At 38.5% G+C, this 24,019-nt stretch overlaps 1 protein-coding gene across 1 annotated transcript in view; it reads left to right on the top strand.

Moving 5' to 3' along the window:
* Positions 1 to 24,019, top strand: part of LOC122797657 (serine/threonine-protein kinase Nek11-like) — a 1,134,678-nt gene that overhangs the window by 708,011 nt on the left and 402,648 nt on the right. The window contains exon 10 of the mRNA XM_044066198.1: positions 19,613 to 19,709. Within this exon, the coding sequence (XP_043922133.1) occupies positions 19,613 to 19,709 (97 nt within the window). The remainder of the gene's footprint in view (positions 1 to 19,612; positions 19,710 to 24,019) is intronic.

The raw sequence follows: 24,019 nt of genomic DNA, 5'->3' as shown, positions 1-24,019 counted from the left end.
TAGCTAGAGGGGGGGGGGTCAGGAGTGATGGTGACTTTGAAAGTGACTGCTTTATGGTCAGATCTTACCAGGGAGGATGATACCGTAGGGGTGCTGCAGTGGTTACTCATGTTGGTTAATACCACGTCCAAGATATTATCACCACTTGTGAGGGTATCAACTAGCTATTCCAAGGCATTTGCATTGATAAAATTGATGAATCTCTGGGCATTTGTGTTCTGGCATGAGTAGTTTTTCCATTCTATGGTTGGGTAATTAAAGTCACCCAGGATCATTGTAAAGGATTGAATCTTGATAGATTTGAAGAGGTCCAGATAGGTGAAGTGGGCATCTTGAGTCAAAATTGGGGGCCTATAGCTAGCTATAATTTGAATAGGGGTCTTGTCAACAGTTAACTGCACCTGGAGTGTCTCCTGTGAATCATACTGTTTGACCAGCCTGGAGGTGTGTGTCTTTAATATATATTGAAACACCACCTCTTTGGCTTTGCTGACCACATTTTGGGGTCTGAATGTATGATAGGATGAGTAACCAGGTAAGGCTGGAGTGCTCTCTGCAGCTTTGAGCCAGGTTACTGTGACTGCACAAATGTCAACATCTTCCAGGGTTAAGAATGCTTGCAATGAGTGCAATTTCATGTTTAGGCTCCTAGCAGCATGACCTTTAATTTGCATTTTGTTGAAATTTTTATGTTGGTAGTAGCGACCTCATAACTTTTCCTAAAAAAGGCACTATGGGGGAGGCAAGCCAGAAGCCTGAAGCCCAAATGAGACAGATATAGGCTATCTCTAGCAAAGCATTGTGGTCTGTTGATCATATCTTCCCAGGCTGTCTCAAGGACTGGATCCCCCTGAAATGACACCAGAAACTAAGCCAATTGTTAAAGTCCATTATTTTCTGTTTGTATTGAGGGATCATTCCGGGTGATGGTAGAATGCTGTTTAAGGCTAGGGACATACCTGCCTGGGACACATATACAGCGAGCTCAATCATATCTCTTTTCATATAGTCCAGGGAGGTTTGTCTGAAGTCATTCATGTCAACATGGACTATGACAGAGTCATAACAGTACCTGTTGTTGAGAGACTTAAGTGCATTTGTGATATGGCGGATTCTGGCAGCTGACAATGAACTCACTGTGAGTTTCTTCTTATCCAGCCTGGTGAGAGGCACATCTGTGTGTCTCACAGTGGAGTCTCCCATGACTAATATGTTTGGTTTATGGTTAGGCCTTAGTGGTTGCAAGAGACAGGTGTGTGGACTATGCATGGCATGTGGTGTGGAGGGTTGTGGAGTTATCATCTGTTTTTACCTCTGAGGTTTCCTTTGTTCGGGTTTGTTTTTGTTGGGAACCTCCACATATGTGGGTGTGTGTTGTGTAGTTGTGGGTGGTGTTTGAGGTGTAGTGATTGTGTTGACAACCTTCTCAATGCCAGATATACTGGTTTGTGAGGGAGCAAGCATAGACTCTAGCTTCTTTATGTAATTGCATCTCTCACAAATTGTGTTCCTAGGTGGTAGTAGTAGACGATTGTCCATATACATGAGGCAGTTGCTACACTGTCTCAGTTTGCCTATATCAACCAGGCTGGCAGGAGAAACCGTAGGAAAATGTCCACCCATATTTGTCAGAATCTGAGGGAGAGAGGCCAGGAGAGCTAAAGGGTAGGCCTAAAGCCCAAGTGCTTAAACCAAAATTAAGAGGCTTAGAATAACACTTTCAGCAGGATAAAAACAAACTAATAAATGCAGCAGAGAAGATGGAATTGAACACTTTAGAGAACAAGTAGCAGAAAAAACAAGATGAAGTGAAAGAGTAGGGGGGGGGACACATACTGTAAAAGCAGCAGGGGCGGGCAACTACAAAGCTACCAAGTATAAGAATAAGACACCAATAGGCAAGGAGGGTGGGAAACTATACTACAGCTCCTAGCTACACTATTTTAGGCAGAACACACTACAGAAATGTTTATCACAGCAGAAAACCACTAAATGAGACACTAAATGAAAGTTTTAAATAGATAAAGGAGTAAGGAGACTCTAGAGAATGCTTTAAACTGTAAACAAATCAGTTATATGATACACTCATTGGCAGGAAATCAGAACAAGCAAACAGATTCTTAAAAGAGACAATTTCCAGTTAATACCTTTCAGACAGTGAAACTAGCTAAAAAAGCTTTACAGTGTGACAGTAACAAAAGTGATTTAATAGGCCCTGTAAGGCAGACAATTTCAGTACAATAGTGCAGATTAGTTTATAGCAATAAAATACAGTAAAAATAATATACAACAGACAAAACGTGATATAAATGGTAGAATAAGCAATAACTAGTAAAAATAAGCAAACAAACAGGATGCTTATTGTTATATATCACAGATCAGAGTTGTGGTCAGTGCCCCTCTTCTGTTCAGCTCAGTGTGAATAAACAGAATTCCTTTCAAAGGCAGGGCCTAAATACCAGAAAGTACAACCTGAAATAACTTAAAAAACGCTCAGAAGGACCAATGAGTGTTTACTCCAAGCCCTAGACCAGCCACATTTGTATTTCTTTTCCAAGGTAGAGCTATGATTACATGGACCCTTTTCAGATTCAACCTTGGAGTGATGCATGGCCAAGTGACTTGCACAGAGTCACACAATTAAGCAATAGAGGCTGAGGGAATCAAACCTTGCATGATGAACATATTACAGTTGTCCAAGTAAATGTACCGTAACAGTAGATGTTCAAATGATCACTGCTGCTGTAGCCACTCCCCCCCATCCCCCTTGTTTTATTTTTTGGTGTGTTGTTTATGCCAGGGTGTATACACTTATTTTTTAGTTTTTCTAGCATTGTCCTGTCAGGGCTAAGCTTCCCACTCTCTGTTAGCATAAAAGGCTTGGCATCTAAATCTGCCTTTTTTTTCATCTCAGCTCCAGCTGACAATTGGTTTGAGCACATGGAAAGTGCCTCAAAACTTTGAAAGCTGGACAGTTGTTTTATCCTTGGCAGGATATAACCCATATAGCTAAGGCTACTGCAGCAGTGATCATTCGAACATCTAGTGTCATGTTACGTTTTCTTATGCAACTGTATTTTCTTACTTTGTAACAACATTCTCAGCAATGAAAAAATAAATAAAATCATTTTAAAATTTCAAGTAGTATTATTCAGAAAGAATAGAAAAGTTGAGAAAACTGTATTTATCCTTTTCATTAGTGCAGATGAACATGGTAGAAACAACAAACCTCTTATGCAGGATAACATCCATTAGGTGAAATGTGCTGAAATGAAAGAATCATGTGAGTACATTCATGTTCATACCATCAATCAAACATGGTGGTCCAAAGAAGAAACAAAGGGAGATCTTCTTCTGGCTTTTCCCAGTTAGGAGTCACCACAGCAGATTACCTGTCCACTCATGATTGGCAGTGGAGTTTTACAGTGTCAAGTTGCCAGCCCGGCACCCAACCTTCCACAGAGCACACACACATGCATACCTAGTGCCAATTTAGTGTGTCCAATCCACCTACAGCATGTCTTCGGGAGGAAACCAGAGCACCCAGAGGAAACCCACGCTACCACAGGGAGGACATGCAGACTCCACACAGAAGGCACCCCAGCCCAGGATTGAACCGGAAAACCTCTTGCTGTGAGGCAGCAGTGCTAACTGTTGTACCACTGCGGCCGTCCAAGAAACAAAGGGAGATAATAGTGTTAAAAAAAGGATCACAGCAGAAGGTTGCAGATGAATACAAAAAACCCTTATTGCATTACCTGCTGACAATGTCCACACCAAATGAAGAAAGTTCAGTTTGCTGAGGGAACAAAGGGTTTGAATGGCTTGATGGGTGCTGAAATGACAGCAGCACACTAATTAGAATACGTTACCAACATGAGGTTTATCTGTAATAACCTTGTTAACAGCCCGTCTTCATGATGGGACTGATACAATGGGGGGCTTGTTCCAGGTTTCCAAAATAATAACAAAAAATACTCAGCACTTCAGTGGTTTAGCTGAGGCTCAAAACAATACTGGTATTCATTTATGAAGCTGCAGATTCATAAATCAGTTCAGATACTATACTCCCACACCATTGGCACCTACTGATTGTGCCCCCTGTCAGTTTGTGCCTAGGGCACTTGCCTTCTTTAACCGTATCCTAGTTATGGCTCTGGCTTGATGTGTATGGTAGTTAATTTTAGACAGAATATTCTTTGTTCAAGCAGCTTACCTTAAATAATACAGTATTTCCTACACACACACACACACACACACACACACACACACACACACACACACACACACACACACACACACACACACACACACACACACACACACACACACACACACACACACACACACATATATCTATGTGTGTATGTGTTATTTTTAAAATTTATATGTCCTATGTATAGAAATATGCATTTATTTGGTGTGTGAGAAGGAAGTGGAACAGTAAACTACCTTAATTATATTTATCTACCTATTTTTATTTGCTAAATGCTTTAGTGACTTGGAAGAGAATATGCTTATTTTAGAGAATGAATGCATTTAAGGCAGACATGGGGGTGGAGTAGTTCCCTCAAGATTTTTGTTCAGAAAAGTTCAAAATAATGTACTGGGAACATAAGAACCACAGGAGAAGAGTGATTACTGCAGCATGTGTTGTTGATTGCCAATACAGAACTTTTTCAGACTCAGCCCTGGAATGGTACAGAAGTATGAGCAATTTTATCTGCTGTAAAAGGAGACTGGTTTGTTCAACAAGTGCTCACACGATATTTTATGGAATGGGCAGACCAAATGGCACCTGGTAGAGATGGAATGGCATTTGCTGGCAACACTTTAATTCAGTAGTTAAGGTTTCAAACTCATAGGTTCAGGGTTCAGTTCTGAGTTCTGGTTGCAGTCTGAATGGGATTTGGGTGGTTTGATTATGCTGTATGTTGGGCTACTCTGAACTACCAATATCTTACCTTTACCCTTGACCTTTTGGCATGAGACATGGCTGAAATGGTCATAAAACTGTTCAGTGGATCAGTTCATGCACCTGGTTAGTTACAATTAAATGTAGTTAAGGTGAGGATGAGCTGTGGTGACAGAGAGGGTTTATTTGGTGTTTCTTTCTCTTCTGCTATGTTATCTACTCTGGGCCAATATCATTATGAGTGCGACCATGACTGGGCCTGCATTATGACCTTTGTTTGCGTGGGTGAGCTCAATCTTACCCCGTTTGAATAGTAAGGCACTGTGCAGCTTGAACAACAGTGGCCTAAAAATACTGTACTATGTCTGCAATTACTAAAGGCCAGATTCAAATGAGACTGACACAACAATCACCATGTGATGAGTTTCTTTTCTGGCAAATTGCTTTCCAGTTTTGTATGGAATACTGGCCTTAAATTCCTCCTGAATGTTATTCCATCTTGTTGATGAGGAATATTCCTCATTTTCTCTCCCTCCTGTTTATGATGATACTTGCTAAGGAGTAAGGCCTTATTTTTATCTGAAAATATCCATAAAGCTGCCATCAAACTTTCACACAGGAGAAATTAAAGGAAGAAATGAACCATGAACAGAATTTTATTTATTTATATTATTTTACATTTGTTGACAGGGCTAGTCTAACTGGATATATGTCCATTTTCAGTAGAAAAGCTACACATAAAACAAACAGCACATTAAAAATTCAGTTTCAAGACATTAAACTTCAATTAAAGATACTAGTCATGCAAAACATGTGCTACAAGGTAAATAAGCATATGTGATATAAGAAAGTAGAACAAAATAAGACACCCCTTAATTTTTTATCCCCCCCCCCCCCACCAATCACCGTGGGAATGAAGTATTCAGGAGGATGAGGAGATTTCAGAACAAAGTTTTAAGTAAGGAGCAGCAGGAGAGACTAGTTTAAAGAGAACAGAGTTGGGAGAAAATTGGTTGAGGGGTAGAAACTCAGAGTGACAGGAGAGAAGTTCATTATGTCTATCTTGGGTAGAATAAGTCCAACATAGAGGTAGTGGACTTTAAAGTGAAAACTGAGTAGAGGGGGGAAAGCAAAGGAAGACATAGATAATGATAACAGGATGAGGACATCTTAGTCTGGGTTAGTACAGGGACAATGCCAGTGGCTAGTTAGATATCATTTAAGTTTCTTTTTGAAAAGTGTAGTAGAGGAGCGAGAGGTAAGTTCAGAAGGAAGTAGGTTCCAGCTTTTACCCACTGCATTAAAGAAGATATAATCACCTGCTTTATTGTAGGGTTTATGTATAGACACCAGTAGTTTGTTGGCTGAGTGTAGATTTGTAAGATTGTTATATGGGCTGATAAGATTTGTGAGAATTGGTGTTTTACCTGGATAATAAAGGGTTTTATGGGTAATAATTAGTTGCTTGAAATAAAATCTGATTGTGTAGTTCAAGCCAAACTAGTTGATTCAGATTTTGGCAGTGGTGGGTTCTAAAGGGGGAGCCGGTAGCAAATCTGGCTATACTATTGTAGGAGATTGCAAGCTTGCTGTGATTTGTTTTAGATAGACTGGTGTATATAGGAGAGGCATACAAAAGAGTAGAGCTAATAAGGGAGTGGGCAATAGTAGTTCTGGCTGTGGGAGTAAGGAAGGGTTTAATTTTGTAGAGGGAGCCTAGTTTACAGTTAACTGATTTTATTGTGGAGTTGATATGAGTATAATAGTTAAGGCTGTGGTCAATAGTAACTCCTAAGAGTTTGGTAGAAGTGTCAGGAAATATGACTGTGCCATTTTTGGATTTGATAGAGAAGTGAAATGGGGTAGATTTTTGTGTAGGAGTAAATATTAGTAGTTTAGACTTTTTTGGGTTGAGGATGAGACTGCATTGTAAAAAACATTCTTCTATAAGCTCAAAGACATTTTGGGTAAGGGACCGCAGTTCAGAAGGCCCTGTAGCTGTGGATATTAATATGAAGTCATCAGCGTATTGTATAGTTACAGCTTGAGGGATACTAATAGATAGATCATTTATAAAGATGGAGAATACAAGAGGGCCTGAAATAGATCCTTGGGGTATGCCAAGGGTGACAGGAAGAGGGGCAGATAGAGTGTTTTCCCAAAGCACTGCTTGTTGCCTGTTATCTAAGTAGGACTTGAACCATTGTAGTGCTTGAGTATCAAGTGAGAGGGGCTTGAGAAGATTCAAGAGTAGTTGATGGTTAACCATGTCGAATGCTTTTGAAAGATCAATAAAGATAGCAGAGGACAGGGTGTAGTTATTACGGTTTTTGTTAATGTGGTCAGAAAATGACAGGAGGGCAGTAGTGGTGCTATGGAAGGGTCGAAAGCCATGCTGAGAGCTGGCTAATAGGCAATTTAGGAGAAGGTGGTCTAGTAGTTGATGGTGGATGCATTTTTCCATGATTTTAGCTATGGGTGAGAGTAGGACAATAGGACGATAGTTGGAAAGTTCTGTTGAGTTGCCACCCTTATGTAGGGGGATAATGTGTCTTACTCTGTCTGATAACAGTCTGGAAGTACTGAATTTACAAAAGAAGTTGAGTATTGTATCTGAATTAAAAAACACCAGTTCTTTCTGGAAGAATTTCTGTGGATTTTATGATGTGTGAAGATCTAGGGCTACAGAATATCAATGAAATAGACTGAAATCAGGTCCTTTTACATTTGTCTTCAGAAAAAGGTAAGCTGAGTGACAGTGAATGTATTAATAATAGATATCGACTTCTTTGACAGCTCAGCTGAGCACTCCTGTCTTAACAACTGATAAACTTAATGTATTACATAAAAGCTTCAGTTATACTCCAAACACCAAAACAGATAAGATGTTAATATAATTGATGCTGTTTTCATGGAACTTGCAGTATTTGCTTCCTAATGCTTCTTTTGATCGGTAAGATGTTTAGAAATGTAAATGTTAAAATTAAAGCGTTTGAGGCAGCATACAGAGTAAAAATTAGGACTGCCTTAAAATTGCCAGTGAAAACAAATATTTTAGCTTAACTCCAGCTGAGAGATAAACAGCCCATTTATTCCTTGTTAAATATTTAGGAATCATGAGAGCTGATGCATAGTAGCTACTATGAAATTATCTCTGTTTGACATTTGACCTTTCATACAGTGGTATGGACCAGGATTTATAAGAGGTGTTACAGACTGAATTTCAATAAGCAACTATGATTTTTTTTTTTTGCTTGTAGACAAATTTAAAATTACCTGTTTTTTGGGATACTCAAAATACATAGATTCATTAAGGATCTACCTTTTAGACAGTTTGTGTTTACTATAGGCTCGAAAACAGAACCGATGGCCATATTTTCAGCAGGGTCATGTAGCAGTGTAGTATACACACTGAGATCCTATCTAAAAACGTTTTGGTAGTAACTTGAAAGATTAAGGTATGTCAGTATTGAAGGAGGTACTTTCTTGTTAACAATGGATATTATTGTTCTGGTAACAACTGTTACTGAATATCTGTATTCTGTCATTCCCCAAGATGGGGGCTTAGCAAGGTTATGAGTTATTGAATGGTATAGGGTTTATTACTGCTGCTTCAGTGGAGGCTTTATGCAAATTTCTTGCCATGCTTGTCATAGTACTTATGAATAAGTTGGTCTACTACATGTCTAACTCCCAGTAACTCATCTTCCGTAACTTAACTATCCCTGCCAGAACCCCTATCCTAACCCTAAAAATGCCTACCCAGTGCCTAACCCTAATGCCCCCTATTGCTCCCTAAACCTAAAATCCCCTTCCCCCTCCTATCCATGATTGCTGTCTAAACCTAAAATCCCTAGCTTCTGCCCTAATCATAAAGTTCCCATTGTTCCCTAAACTAAAATCCCCTTTCCCCCCTCCCATTCTGGTCCCTCCCTAAACCTAAAATTCCCATCCCCTACCATCCATGATATCTCTCTAAATTTAAAATCCCTACCCCCTTCCCTAGCCCTAAGGTCCCCATCACTTCCTGTACCTAAAATCCCCACCTCCCTTCTTATCCTTGAAGTCCATGCTATAATCCCCTCCCCCACCCCAAAGCTAACAACACCCTCCTGGCTCCCCTTCCCTACTTATCTGGTTCATGGCAAGAACTTGCTTCTATTCATCTTTTAAGGGGTCTATATTATAGCATCGAATTTTACAAAGATTGAATGTTATAATATCGAACCCGTAACGTCGAACGCTGAAAATAGCGAAGGTGTAGGACACAGAATTCTTTCCCAGGGAAAGAATTCAGTGGGCCGTTGCTGTGGCTTTGCTGTTTTTAGCGTCCGATATGTTGGAATGTTACGAGTCAGGTTCAGGTAAGTGTGCGATAGTGTGTAGGTTAGGGTTGGGGGCAGGTTAGGTGAGTTAGGGGTAGGGAGCAGTAAGTGTGTGGTTGTGTGGATGTTAGGGTTAGGGCGCAGGTCAGGTAAGTGTGCGATTGTGTGTAGGTTAGGGGGTGGGTTAGATGAGTTAGGGTTAGGGCATGGGTCAGGTAAGTGTGCGGTTGTATGTAGGTTAGGGTTAGGGGCAGGTTAGGTAAGTTAGGGTTAGGGCGCGGGTGAGGTGAGTGTGCGATAGTAATGGACCTTAGGGTTAGGGTTGGGTTAAGGTAAGTGGATAGCTAGTAGTGTATGTAAAGTTTAGTTTAGGTTTAGGTGTAGGATTTTAAGTGTATGTGTGTGGATTGCTGTTTTTTTGTGTGTGTTTGTGTTATGTGTATGTTTCTCAGAATAGCAATTTTTTTCCCTGGGAAAAAAATTTGCTATTCTGACTGTTTGATGTTTTCAGATTTCTGTGTTTAGGGTTCGATATTATAACATTCGATGTTTACGAACTTAGATGTTATAATATAGACCCCTTTTAAGACATGAGCAGATAGTGAGGCAGTTGCATCACTGAAGTCAAATTTGAGTTCAAGCTCAAAAACTGGACACATGAGATTAGAGCATTTTGAGTCCCTGACTGCGCTACTGGAATTCTAGTAGCTGGGGCTCCGTTGGCTGTAAGCCACCCTAAGTAACTTCCTGCATTTAATAAAAAGTGTTACAGACAAATAAGAGGTGTGGCAATGGGAGCAGCAGTGGCACCCACATTTACCAACCTAGTATTGATAGACTGGGTAAGAGGACATTTAAGGTTCTCTAGTTTAGGACAATATTAGATTTTATACCCCATCTTTTTTTGTATGGAAGAATAATGAACAAGAATGGCATGATTTTGTGAATGAGCTTGACAATACAAAGGATTACTTAATTTTATAGCTATTTGGTCTAAAACACTATAACAGTTCTAGACTTGTACATTACTGAAAGTGTTGTGACAACAGTGTGAGTTCTACAGTACCCAGGAAACTAATGTTTTGAAATGCTTATTTACATGCAAAAAGTGACCATCCTTATTTTGTTAGGAAAAATGGGATACATGAGGGCATGCCACTGGGCATTAAGGTTGGTTTCTGATGATGTACAGGTAAAAACAAAATAGTTACACTTAAAAGAATGATTTCAGACAGAATATACAAAAAAAAAGATTATTGAGCAGAGTTTTGATGAAGTCAACAGAGATGCAATTCTCTGTTTCAACCTGTTCTTACTTTCTTGTCATTTTGCAGGAATCCATTCTTTGCTTTATACGCTAGATTCCATTTATCTGTATTGACCGTAACCTCTTAAGCATTTGTAATCGGTTAAATTAATGTAAGCAGTCATGCAAAACTTTCCGTTCTTTATGCCATAAAATATATTGGTCGTTCACTTCAAAATAAATGCAGATTTTACTGTTATTCTTATCTTATAGAGCATACTTTTTTTTAAAAAACCTGAAATTTGTGGGGTGGCGACTTTTTTAGGAAATAATATTAGCTCTCTTTATTTTGATGTATATTATACTGAATTCAGCAGTAGTTTCCTTAAAACACTTATTCATGCAACAGCTACCATTTTATTTTGATCTAGACAAAGTGGCTATTCAGAAAGATTTGCAATGCCATGGTGCTGTGCTAAATATCACATAGGTTTATCATGACAAGGCATGAAGATGCTTCTTCTCAGCTGATTTTGTCCTAAATATAAGGGTCAGCATAACACCATCATCCAAAGGGAAAGAGTTGCATAGTATATTATTACTGCCACATCAATGGCAGGAGTTATGCCACTGAACATTAGTGAAGTGGCTATGTTAAGTGTAGTCATGTGACCTGCATGACTGGCACAGTAATGCAATGTGACCAATGCTATAAATATTCACTTGAGCAAGAAAGTAACTCATAGCTGCAACACAGCCACTATGACCAGGATACAGAGGGTTAGCACAGAAAAGTTCCACATCAGTTCAACATGTTACTGGGAAAAAAAGGGGCAGATAGAAAAGCCAGATATGGGTAGAGAGAAGCAGAACACACACAGAAATAATAAGGAAAGATAGTTGAGGAAGAATGTCATACTTTTGGGACTGATGCAGAGATTTCTATTAGAAGAAGAGAGGTAGAGGCCATACCTCTCAACTTCTTTGCTCAAAAATTGTGGAAAAAGCTAAAAATAGTAAGGGGACCAAGGCACAAAATCAGAAGCACATTTTAAATATTACTCTAATTATCTTAGAAAGTTAATAGAACAACAGATTTTGTATTAACATGCATTTTCTGAACAATAAGAAGTAAGAAGGTCTGATATTTGGAATTATTGACTGACTGTAATCCTCAGTGATTTTCCAGAAAATCAGAAATTTTATGAGTGAAAGGAGAAAAATATTTGGAAAAACCGAGGAAAGTTGAGCGATATGATGGGGGAATAGTAATAGTGAGCACGAGTGTGAAGTAAGTAAGGAATATGAAAGACAGAAGGTGAAGACAAGAAAACATGATAGCAGGCAAAGACAGATAAGGAGATATTTGAAAGGCAACAGCGGAAGAATGCAGATATATGAAAGACAGTTGGTGGTGGGGGATAACTGGTCTACAAACTAGGTATGAGAACTGACATACAAGGAAGAGTGACATCATGACAGGAGATATAGCATGGTACATAGGTTCTATCTGGCTGGCTCAGAAGAGAGCCAAACCAGACATCATAGCTGACATCATGGGCAGGCCTTGTCTCTGCTGGCTTAATGGACAGGGAGGTTGCCATGACACTATATCTGTCACCCAAGGAGATTCTCAAGGAATGTAATGCATGAGTCTAGCTGCTGGCTAACCTCAGATGTGATCAGCTATGACCCTTGATGCCTGCTGACTGGGGGACATCTCTGTAACACTATCTGAGAAGTAATCTCTGTCCCCCAAAAGGTGGCCTCAGAAGCCAGCAGAGCACCCTAAAGTAAACTTCATCCTGAGCAGACAGGCAGGTCTGCTGACCACCAGCACCTCAGTAAGCACCTTGGCTGGTGAAGATCCAGGCAGCATTCTTCACTCCACATCAGCACTAGATCTGTTCACACAGGGAGTGTGAACAGAGACAGAACATCACCAACTGGAGGAAGAGGGTTATGATGAATTATAGGAGTCTGTCAAGGGTTCACACACACACACACACACACACACACACACACACACACACACACACACACACACACACACACACACACACACACACAAATCCATGCAAGTATAACTCATACCCACAAGTGTATAATTCTTGTTGTGGGACTGAGAAAATGTTTGGGGAAGTTCACTGCAAAGGAGACAGGGGTAATATTTTCAGGCACACATACTATACATACTCTTGGCAAGAGTAAAGAAAACATGGCTTTCTGGAACCAGGTGTGGCAGACAGTAGAGCAGAAAATCAATGCGTTAGGCAGTCATAACGTGACACTAGTAGAGGGGCATTGCAGGTTCACTGATAAGGTATTGCATGCCAAGACTGAGGGAAAGGACATTACCAGTAAATAATGTACCACAGGCAACTAAAGAAGTGCTCAGAGAGGTGGAAGAGTTCCTAATAATTCTGTGTGAGGCAGGAGACATAAGAGAGATGCGTGTAGGTGGCCATCTTTACTGTGATCTAGGTCATTCTCTGAGCAGGGTGCCACAGCTGACGTCAATCACCAGATGTGCAGGTTAGTGATCCAGGCACAGAAAGCTGCTATGCAGACCATGGCAGAGACGGGTGAGTATGCTGTGGAATTGTAACCAGTGCAGAGACTTCAGTATGAGCTGCATTGCACACACAGTGACAAAGCATAAAGGAACCTGGGGCATAAGGTCCTGATGATGGGAGTGGGTGATTACCCAACTGGCATCCATTGTTACATCCTTGAGGATGCTAGCAAGTGCCCACCTTGGCTCTACAAGGTGTGAAGATATGCAATGCCTGGTCACATTCCAGTCTTACACAGATGGCACACACCATTGCACAGACTGCTTCACTGTCAGCCTTGGCCATGGCTGCCTCTACTTCTAGGTGTGGGCAGTCTCATGGCTGTGGCCAATAATCAATTGACTCCACCGAGGACACATTTCATTGGCCCAGTGGGTTGGGATCCCTTAGTTCCATATTTATCCTATTCACTGTTAGCCTATTGAGTGTAGCACTTAGATGTGGCCATCCCCAAGGTCATGGGCACCATCCCTTTGGCATCTCCTCACATGGGGACCTCAGTGGGCTTCCCATACACTACAACCGTACAAGGCCACATGATACACCTGGAAAATGTTTATAAGATTAGAGTGCTATCCTGACATGAGAGGTTGTGATCCTGTTCTCTCACCAACTTACATCCACTGCTCATAACCCTTACACCTATGATAAGGTAAGGTAAGATCTACTGCACAGCATGGCCAGTCAATATATTGTTAAAAATAGCCTGAATGTGCTAATGCATGCATTAGTTTTATTTTGTGCTGTCCTTCACATTTCCGCTGATGTGAACCAGACACTACCTCTTTGTGAGTACCACAATGCATTGCACTCTCCTTTTCCTTTCACTGGGTACTGCTACAACCACATCCTTATGCAACTCATCATCCAACTCCTCCACTGATGTCACATGTTTAATACAAACTCCAGGAGTTGGAACAAAACAACACCACTGCAGCGTAGAAAATTAAATCAAATTTTAATAAAAAACAGTTATGCCTTTTGTCAGGATATAACCAAGACTTCTTCAGAACCTAAACATGGCAAAACAATTCCCATTTAAATATCCCTCCAGTAACAGGTCACATGATCCTAACAACCAACCAACTTCCAAAAAGAAACTAAATAAATAAAAATGCTGGCAAGTAGAGTTTAATAGGCACAAATCACTCAGGTGGTGATAAACTACAGGTGTATTTAATGATAAAAATCCACAAGAAAAACAAATAAAATGTGAGCGCTTTTGTTGAACAAGTGTTAACTTCATCAGACACCATTAAAATGTAAGACAACCATTTATATACATACAAAAACACTCTGATTGGGTAAGCAAAGAGAGGCAGCTAGCTAACCAACAGTTAGAGTTCAAGGAGTTAAGATGGCAAATCTTACTACAGGCAGATGGATGGCCAGGGATAAATGACAGGATGTTCATCTCTCCTGTATTGAAATTAAAAGTCCTAGAAAGGAACAAAATACTTTAAAATATTTGTTTAGCACAAGCACTTTTGTATGTATTTTGCTTTGGGTAATGCTTTAGCATTATGTGAACATGTAATATGAGATTTTAAAAATGACCTTGGTTTTAATTTTATTCTATTTAACAACCATTCGTGACACAAGTATGATCTAGTAATTTATCTTTTAATCACAAGTTTTAGTCGTATTTAAGATGTAGCAATTTTAACTGTAATACAGTCATCAAGGGGTTAATTAATGTTCTGTCTCAGTGTTGCTTAGCTAGCTGCCTCTCTTTGCTTACCCAATCAGAGTGATATTTTATATGTATTTAAATGGTTGTCTTACATTTTATGGTGTCTGATGAAGTTAACACTTGTTCAACGAAAGTGCTTACGTTTGATTTGTTTTTCTTGTGGATTTTTATCTTTAAATATACCTTTGGTTTATCATCACCTGAGTGATTTGTGCCTATTAAACGCTGCCTGCCAGCATTTTTATTTATTTAGTTTGTTTTTCTGTTTTTTTTTTTTGAACTTCCAAAAAGGTTTATAACCCCATAGGTGCAAAAAATTTAACTAAATTAATAGTAATTGACAAATAAAAAAAATGAAGAGAAGTTCTTTAAAAAACAACAATAAAAATAATCACAATAAATGTCACACAACATATGAATGAAGTTTTAAAACTCTCATAACAGACAAATTATCATTCAGACCAGGGTGAATGCAAGCATTCAACCTAATCTACCATATGAGTTCTTTTAATTCAATGATGTTATTCTATGGATCACCCCTCATATCCTTAATAACCACATCCAAACTCTTGAAACCAAAAATATGACCAGGGCAATGTGAAACATGCTTTGCTAAAGAATTATTCATATTTTATTTTTTAATGTGCTCATAAATTCATTCTTTGAACTTCCTTTGGGTTTTACCTACATAGAAACACTCACAGTGTGACATTTATTGTGATTATTTTTATTTTTGCTTTTTAAAGAACTTCTCTTCATTTTTTTTTTGTTTGTCAATTATTATTAATTTAGTTTACTTTGTTTACTTTTTTGTACCTATGGGGTTATAAATCTTTTTGGAAGATGATTGATTGTTATTATCATGTGACCTGTTACTGGAGGGATATTTAAATGGAAATTGTTTTGTCATGTGTAGGTTCTGAATACGTTTTGATTATATCCTGACAAAAGCATTTAACTGTTTTTAATTAAAAATTGATTTAATTTTCTACGCTGCAGTGGTGTTCCTTCATTGCAGCTCCTGGAGTTTGTATTTGATGTACTGGTTCTTAGTTTATGGTTATGATGTCACATATTTGTCAGGCAGCGCTGCAATGTTCCTGTGCTGCAGCGTAATGTGTACCACCACAGTGTGTTGTATGACACACCACTAATAACTTATTGCAGGTCTCATGTATGTACTTCAGTGTGCTACCATAGATATCCATGCAGAGGAAGCATGCCTTTGTAGGTTCATAGGTTCATAGGATGTTTCTAAGTTATTGAACCGAGAGTCTTTACAAGCCTAGCCATTAAATCCTTATATAATAGTAGATGACAGATATCATCTATGCCCAAGGTTTTTCTAGCAAGGACTGCCCATGTCCAGGAGATAAGCCGGGGCAGTCCCCAGCAGAAATTTACAGTTTCCAATCCAGTCATCCAGGTCATGCTTAAACAGGGTCATGGAGGTGCTCTGTTTGATACGGAATTGGAAGCCTATTCCAGAGGAATGGTAACCTCTGAAAGATGTATCTCTCTCTCCAGCAGGACCTGTTTATGTCGCAGTCTAGACTGAGGCCCATGGAACGGGTGACTGTAGTCCCATTTGACTTATGGATTTGCAGCATTTCCATTAGATTTGGGTCAGAGATAGCCCTGTAAACCAGACATAAGTCGCCTCTAATCTCTGAGGTCTCTCAAGTTGCTGCAGGTATCTGATACAGTACATACAATAGGAAGCACTATTTTCAATAATAGGCCTGATGAGGGATGAGTTCTTGAGGTGATGCCTTTGCTAATCAGCCGAGCAGCATAGAATGCCTTCCTCACCCCAGTAGACACATGTTGGTCAATATTGAGGTCACAGTCAACTTGTGTTCCCAGGTCTCTTACTACTGAATTGATACTTTGGGTATTATTGTTTATTTTATAATCAGCAGGGACATTGTTTTTATTAAAAGGAATGGCAACGCATTTTTTAGCATTTAGGTTATCACCATGGATTTGGCAATGGTCTGTGTAAGCCCCCTTTGAAGTATGCAGGTATTGCTAGGGGATTCAATGATAGCACCTAGTTTGCAATCATTCACAAACTAGGTTAGCCACAGTCCCTCCGTTTTGGCCTGGACTTCTGAGAAGTATATGCCAAACAAGAGGGGGCCCAGCACTGATCCTTATGGGATCCCACTGGTGACAGGTCTGCTGGTAGAGGTAAAGTCTCTCACTTTGACTGTTGTCAATCTGTGAGCCAGTTTGCAACCCACCTGAAAACATAAGGGTTGATATTCATCTGTGTTTGTCAATGATGCCTGAATGTGGGATAGTGTTGAAGGCCTTGGCCAAGTCAAGATAGGCAGTGTTCACAGCTTTGCCCTTGTCTATGGCTCTGGTCACATTCTCGAAGAAGTCCGCCAGGTTTAGCATGGATGGCCTGCCCTTGACAAAACCGAACTGGGACAGATCCAGAGTTTGAAGGTCACCTATATCTTATTTATGAGGTCCATGATGATTTGTTCCATTGTCTCACAGATGAGGCTGGTTAAACTTATGGGTCTATAGTTACCTAGGTCTGTTGCCGAGCTGCCCTTGTGGAGGGGGATAACAGTTGCTGTTTTCCATTCAGTGGGGACAAAGCCAGTACCCAGTTTGCGGTCGAATAGAGTGCCTAGCTCTTGATTTAGAACATTAAGAATGCAGCCTGGACTGTCACCTGGCCCCATGAAAGCTGTGTTCTTAGTCTTGGAGAGAACATTGTTGACTTGCTCTTTCGAGATGCAGGGAGGAGGAGATGATGAAGACATTGTTTGTGGTATGCTTGGGGGGGATAGGGAGGTGAAAGTTTCACAAAACCTGTCTGCTAGCAGGTTTGCAATTTCTGGAGGGTCAGTGTGTGTGATGTCATCCACAATTAGTTCAGCACACATCTGAGTCCTACCTTTTAGGTTGCTGACATAGCTGAAGAAAGCCATATGGTTATCCTTGGCTTTAGTTGCTAAATATTTCTCATAGTTGCTCTTTGAAGATTTTTATGTGTTGCCTTATTTGCTTGTTTAGGCTGAGGAGGGTGTTCTTCCAGTTCTGAGATCTCACTTTTGTATTTTTAGACAGCAGCTTCTTTCACTTATTATCTAATTTATTAATGCTGGACGTCCACCAAGATGATTTGTTTTTTATTGAGGATCTTGCTTTAATCCTTTCCGACATGGCAGGTCTAATGTATGGTTGACAATGTCCAGGTTTGCAGCAGTGTGGTGTTATACACCATCACAACTATAGTCTGGGAGCTTTGGATGAAGGTTATCAATCACAATTCTAAGGCATACCTTGCATCATATGCAACTCACAACAGTAGACAACATTATGAATGGCTTGCTAACAATGGCTTTTGGGACATTCAGGACTCTGTTTCTGGCAATTTGTACACCTACCAACTACAGAAACCCCTGTGGAAAGTCACACCACATGATTGTAGGTTTCATGGAACCTGCCCAGCTGGTGCATAATGTGTCTGTGTACCAGCCAGGTGGCTAGAAAGGCAAATTATATATAAGGCTAGAAAGACACATTATATATAATATCCTTATCACTGTACACCACTTGACAGTTGATGGAATAGAAGCCCTTCCAGAAGATTTAGTGGACACTATATGTATAGCAAATGGAGCCTTGATGGATATGTAGGTAAAATTAATGACCCTCAGGAACTTAGAGAAACAGGCAATATTTTGATAATGCCTGCATAGAGGAGATTTTCTGCCCTGGTATCAGTGGAAACCAAATGGGCTTCTAGGATATGCAGTGCATGCATTCCTTTGACTCCATGTGGCTAGCAGGTCTGCTATCCTCCATATGGTATTTCTGTTCATATGGCAGTGGTTAATAGTATCCTGGTCCCAGAAGTGAATGTATGTCAGCCAGTAGAGGACCTGTCTGCAAAGTGGAAGGTGATGTCATGAAATACTGAAAACAGTTTCTCCAGAGGAGGCTAGTAACCCATATTACTCAGTTAATATGGATGTGACTCCTAGCATCATAATGCAAGTGAAACTCATTTCTACCAGAAAACCCTTATGTTCAGACTAGATGAGCTCTGAGGCTCACCACACTACAATTGTAAGTTTCTGCATTGCTGTGCCATATTCGATTTTGTCATTTGCATATATGATAAGCCTCATTAGCATCTGACACTCCTTTGCAAGCCACTGTGCAGTCATTTGCATGCCATGTGTGCTGCTCCAATTCTTTAGTAGTGTGCTTGTGCTAGCGGTGTCTCTCAAAAGTGCCCTGCATGCACATAAAGAGTCACTACTCTTTTCACATAACAATTTGTTTCTAAATATCTCCTTTCTTAATGGCAGACACTGGTTAATTCTTGTGAAATCCATTGCAAGTGCTCTAATGAAATATATAAGACGTTCTAAACTGAATATGATATTCATATTGTTGTTAGTGAAAGCCCAATTTAAATAAATAAATAATGGAAATACACATATAGCAGGTAAACAGGACAATTCTGCTACATATGTTATTCGGAGTTCACTTTTTGTCTTAATACATTACACTACAAACTGTATTCTTTGTTAGTTACTTGGGATACCAGGGTGCAGTGGGAATGACATTTAATTCATACTTTTACATTTTAGAAGCAATATTAGTTTCTTCCTCTTATTTTCCTGTTAAAGTCAGTATAGCCTTTTTAAGCATTTGAAGTGCAGTCTGTTTTACTGACTAGCAAATAGTATTTTTGTTACCTTTTCAGTGAAAGCTACATTGCAATGAAGGTGAGTCGTCTGACATTTTAAAGTTGTTACTGATTATTACAGCAATCGGAATAAGAGCAATAGCAGCAGCTTTCTGTTTCTGCACCGATTCTAGGTAGTGAGACGGTCACCAGCATGTCACCAGCAGTATCCATGGGACCCTCAACTATCAACAACGCAATGGCAGAAATGAAGCTCCAGCGAATGAAGGAGTAAGTACTGTGCATGTGCATTTACAAGGTAATACAGACTGGCAGGTGATGAGCAGATATAACTGGTACTTATTATGCATCAAAGGAGGAGATGTGTAAGAATGTATCATTTGATATCCTTTAACTACTAAATATGTACAGTAACTGCAAATTAATAGCATTTGATATAAGAAATGTGACTTGTTGTCCCAAAGAACAATAACTAGTTTGTGAAGAGTTAACATTGTTGGTCATAAATAGTAACTAGTTTGTGAAAAGGTAATCATGCTATTCATGAATAATAACTAGTTTTTGAAGTGGTAATCCTGCTGCTTATGAATGTTAAGTGGTTTGTAAAAAGTTAGTTTTGCTGTTTATAAATAACTACTTTGGGAAGAGCTAATCTTGATGTTTTGAGTAACATCTCATTTGTGAATAATTAATTAATTATGCTGTCTATAACTGTAACAATAAAGACGACCCTGGAATGTATAACAATTGTTGGGAGTGTATAGACCACCAAAATGGAACATACTAGACAATGTTTGAGTTCCTAAAGAAATTACTGTTACTTCAAGACACATTTTACTACCATTGATGTGCAGTGACCATGTAATTATTAAGGTTAATTTGTTGTTAAATAAGTCTGCCAAACTGAAATTTAAACCAATGCACAGAAGGTTAATAACAGATTATATGAAAGCAAGTCACTATGTAAAACTTATTGGAGTGATACTTTCAGAGGAAAAACTGCAGAAGAAATTTGGAAGGTTTTGGCAGATAAATTGCTTGAATGCAAAAAATCAAAACAATGTTTAACATCAGGAACTAGGCACACAATGCCAGGTGGATATATGCGATTAAGGTGAGAGACAAAAAATATTAGAAATGGAGAAGACTTTGAACTACAACTTTGTAAACTGAAATAAACAGGCTGGTCAAACAAATTAAATGTAGTGTGAGGAAAAGTTATGTAAAGATATTAAGCATAATAGGAAACCATTTTAAAGATTCATAACAGGTGGAAGGAGTAAAAACATACAAATTGATAAACTGATTCTAAAATTCATTCTCAGACACAGCAGATTATAAATATATTTACAAAATCTTATTCAAACATCTTGGCTCCACAGAAGGGGTGATAAATTGTTCTAGTGATATCCAGGTAACCTCAGGCACTGAAATCAGTTTAGATTATATTGAAAAATAGCTATGTAAACTGGATCCAGGAGACAGAATTAGTAATAATTACTTGAGAACATGTCAGCAATGATTTCTAGTACTGTTATATCTATATTTTACTAGGTCTTATAAATATGGTGAGATTCCTCAATACTGGAGACATGCACTTATTAATCCTGTCCTTAAGGGAAAGGGAAGTAGTACAAACCCAAAGTTATATAGACCCTTAAGTCTATTTTCATGTTGTGGAAAAATAATGGAGACAGTAATATTGGATAAGTATTGTCAGAAATGGAAAGGTTGGAACTTAAAGCCATCCAGCAGCATCCATATGCTGAAAATAAATTTATTACCTCTGTAACATGATGTTCTAGAATAATATAATAACAACTATGAATGAAAATTTCTGCTGTGATGAAATGTATATAGATTGAACTTCAACATTTGATAGGGTCATACATAAAACACTGATCAATAAATTAGAACAGCTAGGTATCGATGTACTCTTGATAAGATGGATAGCTGGATGGCTTACAAATAGGACATGGCAAGTATCATACAGCAGTCAGACAGGTGAAATTCTTGGTTACAATCAGGGTGTCCCACAGGGCTCAGTCCTAGGCCCTTACTTGTTTAGATTGTATCTTTCAGATCTGTCTTTTTCATTTGAGGTTTCTACAGTCTGTATGCAGATGACTTGAAATTGGGAAAATGAGTACATATGTTATAGATAGGGCCCATCTGTAAAAGAACTTGATTGAATTGACCATTTGGGTACAGGAGAATAATATACTGATAAATACATAAAAATCTATGCATATGAGATTTCTGAGATATAAACTGAAAGGTGAATATATAATACTGCACACAGTGATTGAAACTGAAGATTCATTTATGGACCTTGGTATATAGGTAAATCCAGCTTTTAGTTTTTCTAATCATATCAACCAATTGGTTAATGGTAGCTATAACTATATATAGGTTGTATAAAAATATTTATAAAGTCTAGGGAATCAGAAATGATGAAGTCATTGTTTATTGGTTGCATTACACTCAAACTTGAGTATGGAATAACAATATGGAAACCTTATAAGAAAACAAGCATGATTAAACTGGAAAACGTACAGCAGAAATATACCAAGGGCATACATGGATATGAAAATTTGAGTTATTATAAAAGACTTAAATATCTGAACTTGTACGGTGTCTCATATGGATATTTAAGAGGAGATCTTATTCAGGTATACAGGGCATTTAATAGCAACTACCTCTGAGAATGTTTGGGGTTATCAAAATGTAGTAGAGAATCATCAGACAACCCATGCAGAAGATTCTACAGGAATGAAAAGTGTACTAACTGGTTTATTGAGAGGGCAGCTGATGCATGGAATAGACTACCAAATTACATTAAAGCCACCACTAGTTTAGATATTTTTAAGAACAGCCTGGACACCTATTATGGGAACAACGGTTTTGGTATATTGTCAGGCTAGAAGGGCATTAATTTGCGTTCCCCTGTGAAGGCACCAGCCGAGACGTCACAGGAATAAACGCTGTTTATTCTTTTTCTTTGGGTCACTAGTTTGTGGTTTTCTACTTCAGCTGTTTGCAGTTTGTGGTTTAATTAGAAGGGCATTAATGCCAGTGCTTGAAATATTTGTAGGTATGTATATGTATGTGTATCTGTATCTTACTTTCAGAAAACAGACACTATGAATAGATACTAAGAATGTTATTACTGTCTATGGATTCATTCATATACTCATTTTAAGCTTGACTATACATTCTTTTTATATATTCCTTCCTTAGAAAAACCTAGTTCCATAGCACCCATCTCTTAAATGTGAAATCAAACAACCTGCAGTTCACTAACATTCAGTACTTAAGCCTCTGAGGCTATAATTCATTGGACTTGACTATTACATTTATTTTTGCATTTATTATTCTACTTTCACAGTCTGATTGTCCTAGACAGCTGCATTTCATTGGAGGTCCTGGAAAGAAAGGTTACAGGTAACTTAAATGTAAGCTTGACTGTATATATATATATATATATATATATATCTATATAAATACACACACACACACGCACACACACACACACACCCACACACACAAACACACACTCACACACACATATATATATATATATATATATATATATATATATATATATATATATATATATATATATATATATATATATATATATATATATATATATATATATATATATATATATATATATATATATATATATGGGTCTGCTTTAAAACACCGACAATGAGAACACTGAGACCAGAAGATCGACAACTGAGATGACCAACAGTTTAAAAGCTCGACGCTGAGAACACCGACATGTTAAGGTAAGTGTGCGATAGTGACAGACTTTAGGGTTAGGGGCGGGTTAAATGAGTTAGGGTTAGGGTGGGGATAAGGTAAGTGTGCGATAGTGACAAACTTTAGGGTTAGGGGCGGGTTAAGTGAGTTAGGGTTAGGGAGTGGGTTAGGTGAGTGTGCGATAGTGACGGACCTTAGGGTTAGGGTTTGGGTTAAGGTTAGTGCATAGATAGTTGTGTATGTAAGGTTTAGTGTAGGTTTGTAAGGTTTTTGTTGTACTTGTGTTGTGTGTGTGTTTTTCGGAAAAGGTATTTGTTTTGTTTTGTTGATTGTCGGGATTGTGGTTTGTCGGGCATGTGAAGTTTCGTGCTTTTAAACTGTCGGTCATCTCAGTTGTCGATCTTCTGGTCTCGGTGTTGTGGTCGTTGGTGTTTTGCGTGTCAGTGTTTTAAAGTAGACCCATAGATCTATATATATATCTATATATATATATATATATATATATATATATATATATATATATATATATATATATATATATATATAGAGAGAGAGAGAGAGACACACACACACACACACATATATATATATATATATATATATGTATATATATATATATATATATATATATATATATATATATATATATATACATATATATATATATATATATATGCGTCCCCTTCAAAACATCTAAAACCCACAACATCTAATTTTATAACATTGAGACCAGAACATCAAAAACCCATAACACTGAATTTCATAACATCTAACAGTACAAATCACATAAAAATAACATCCTCTCCACA

This window comes from Protopterus annectens, chromosome 3.part1, assembly GCF_019279795.1.
Source record: "Protopterus annectens isolate FY-2018-M chromosome 3.part1, PAN1.0, whole genome shotgun sequence".
Lineage (NCBI taxonomy): Eukaryota > Metazoa > Chordata > Ceratodontiformes > Protopteridae > Protopterus > Protopterus annectens.
This window is presented reverse-complemented; position numbering and strand designations above follow the sequence as displayed.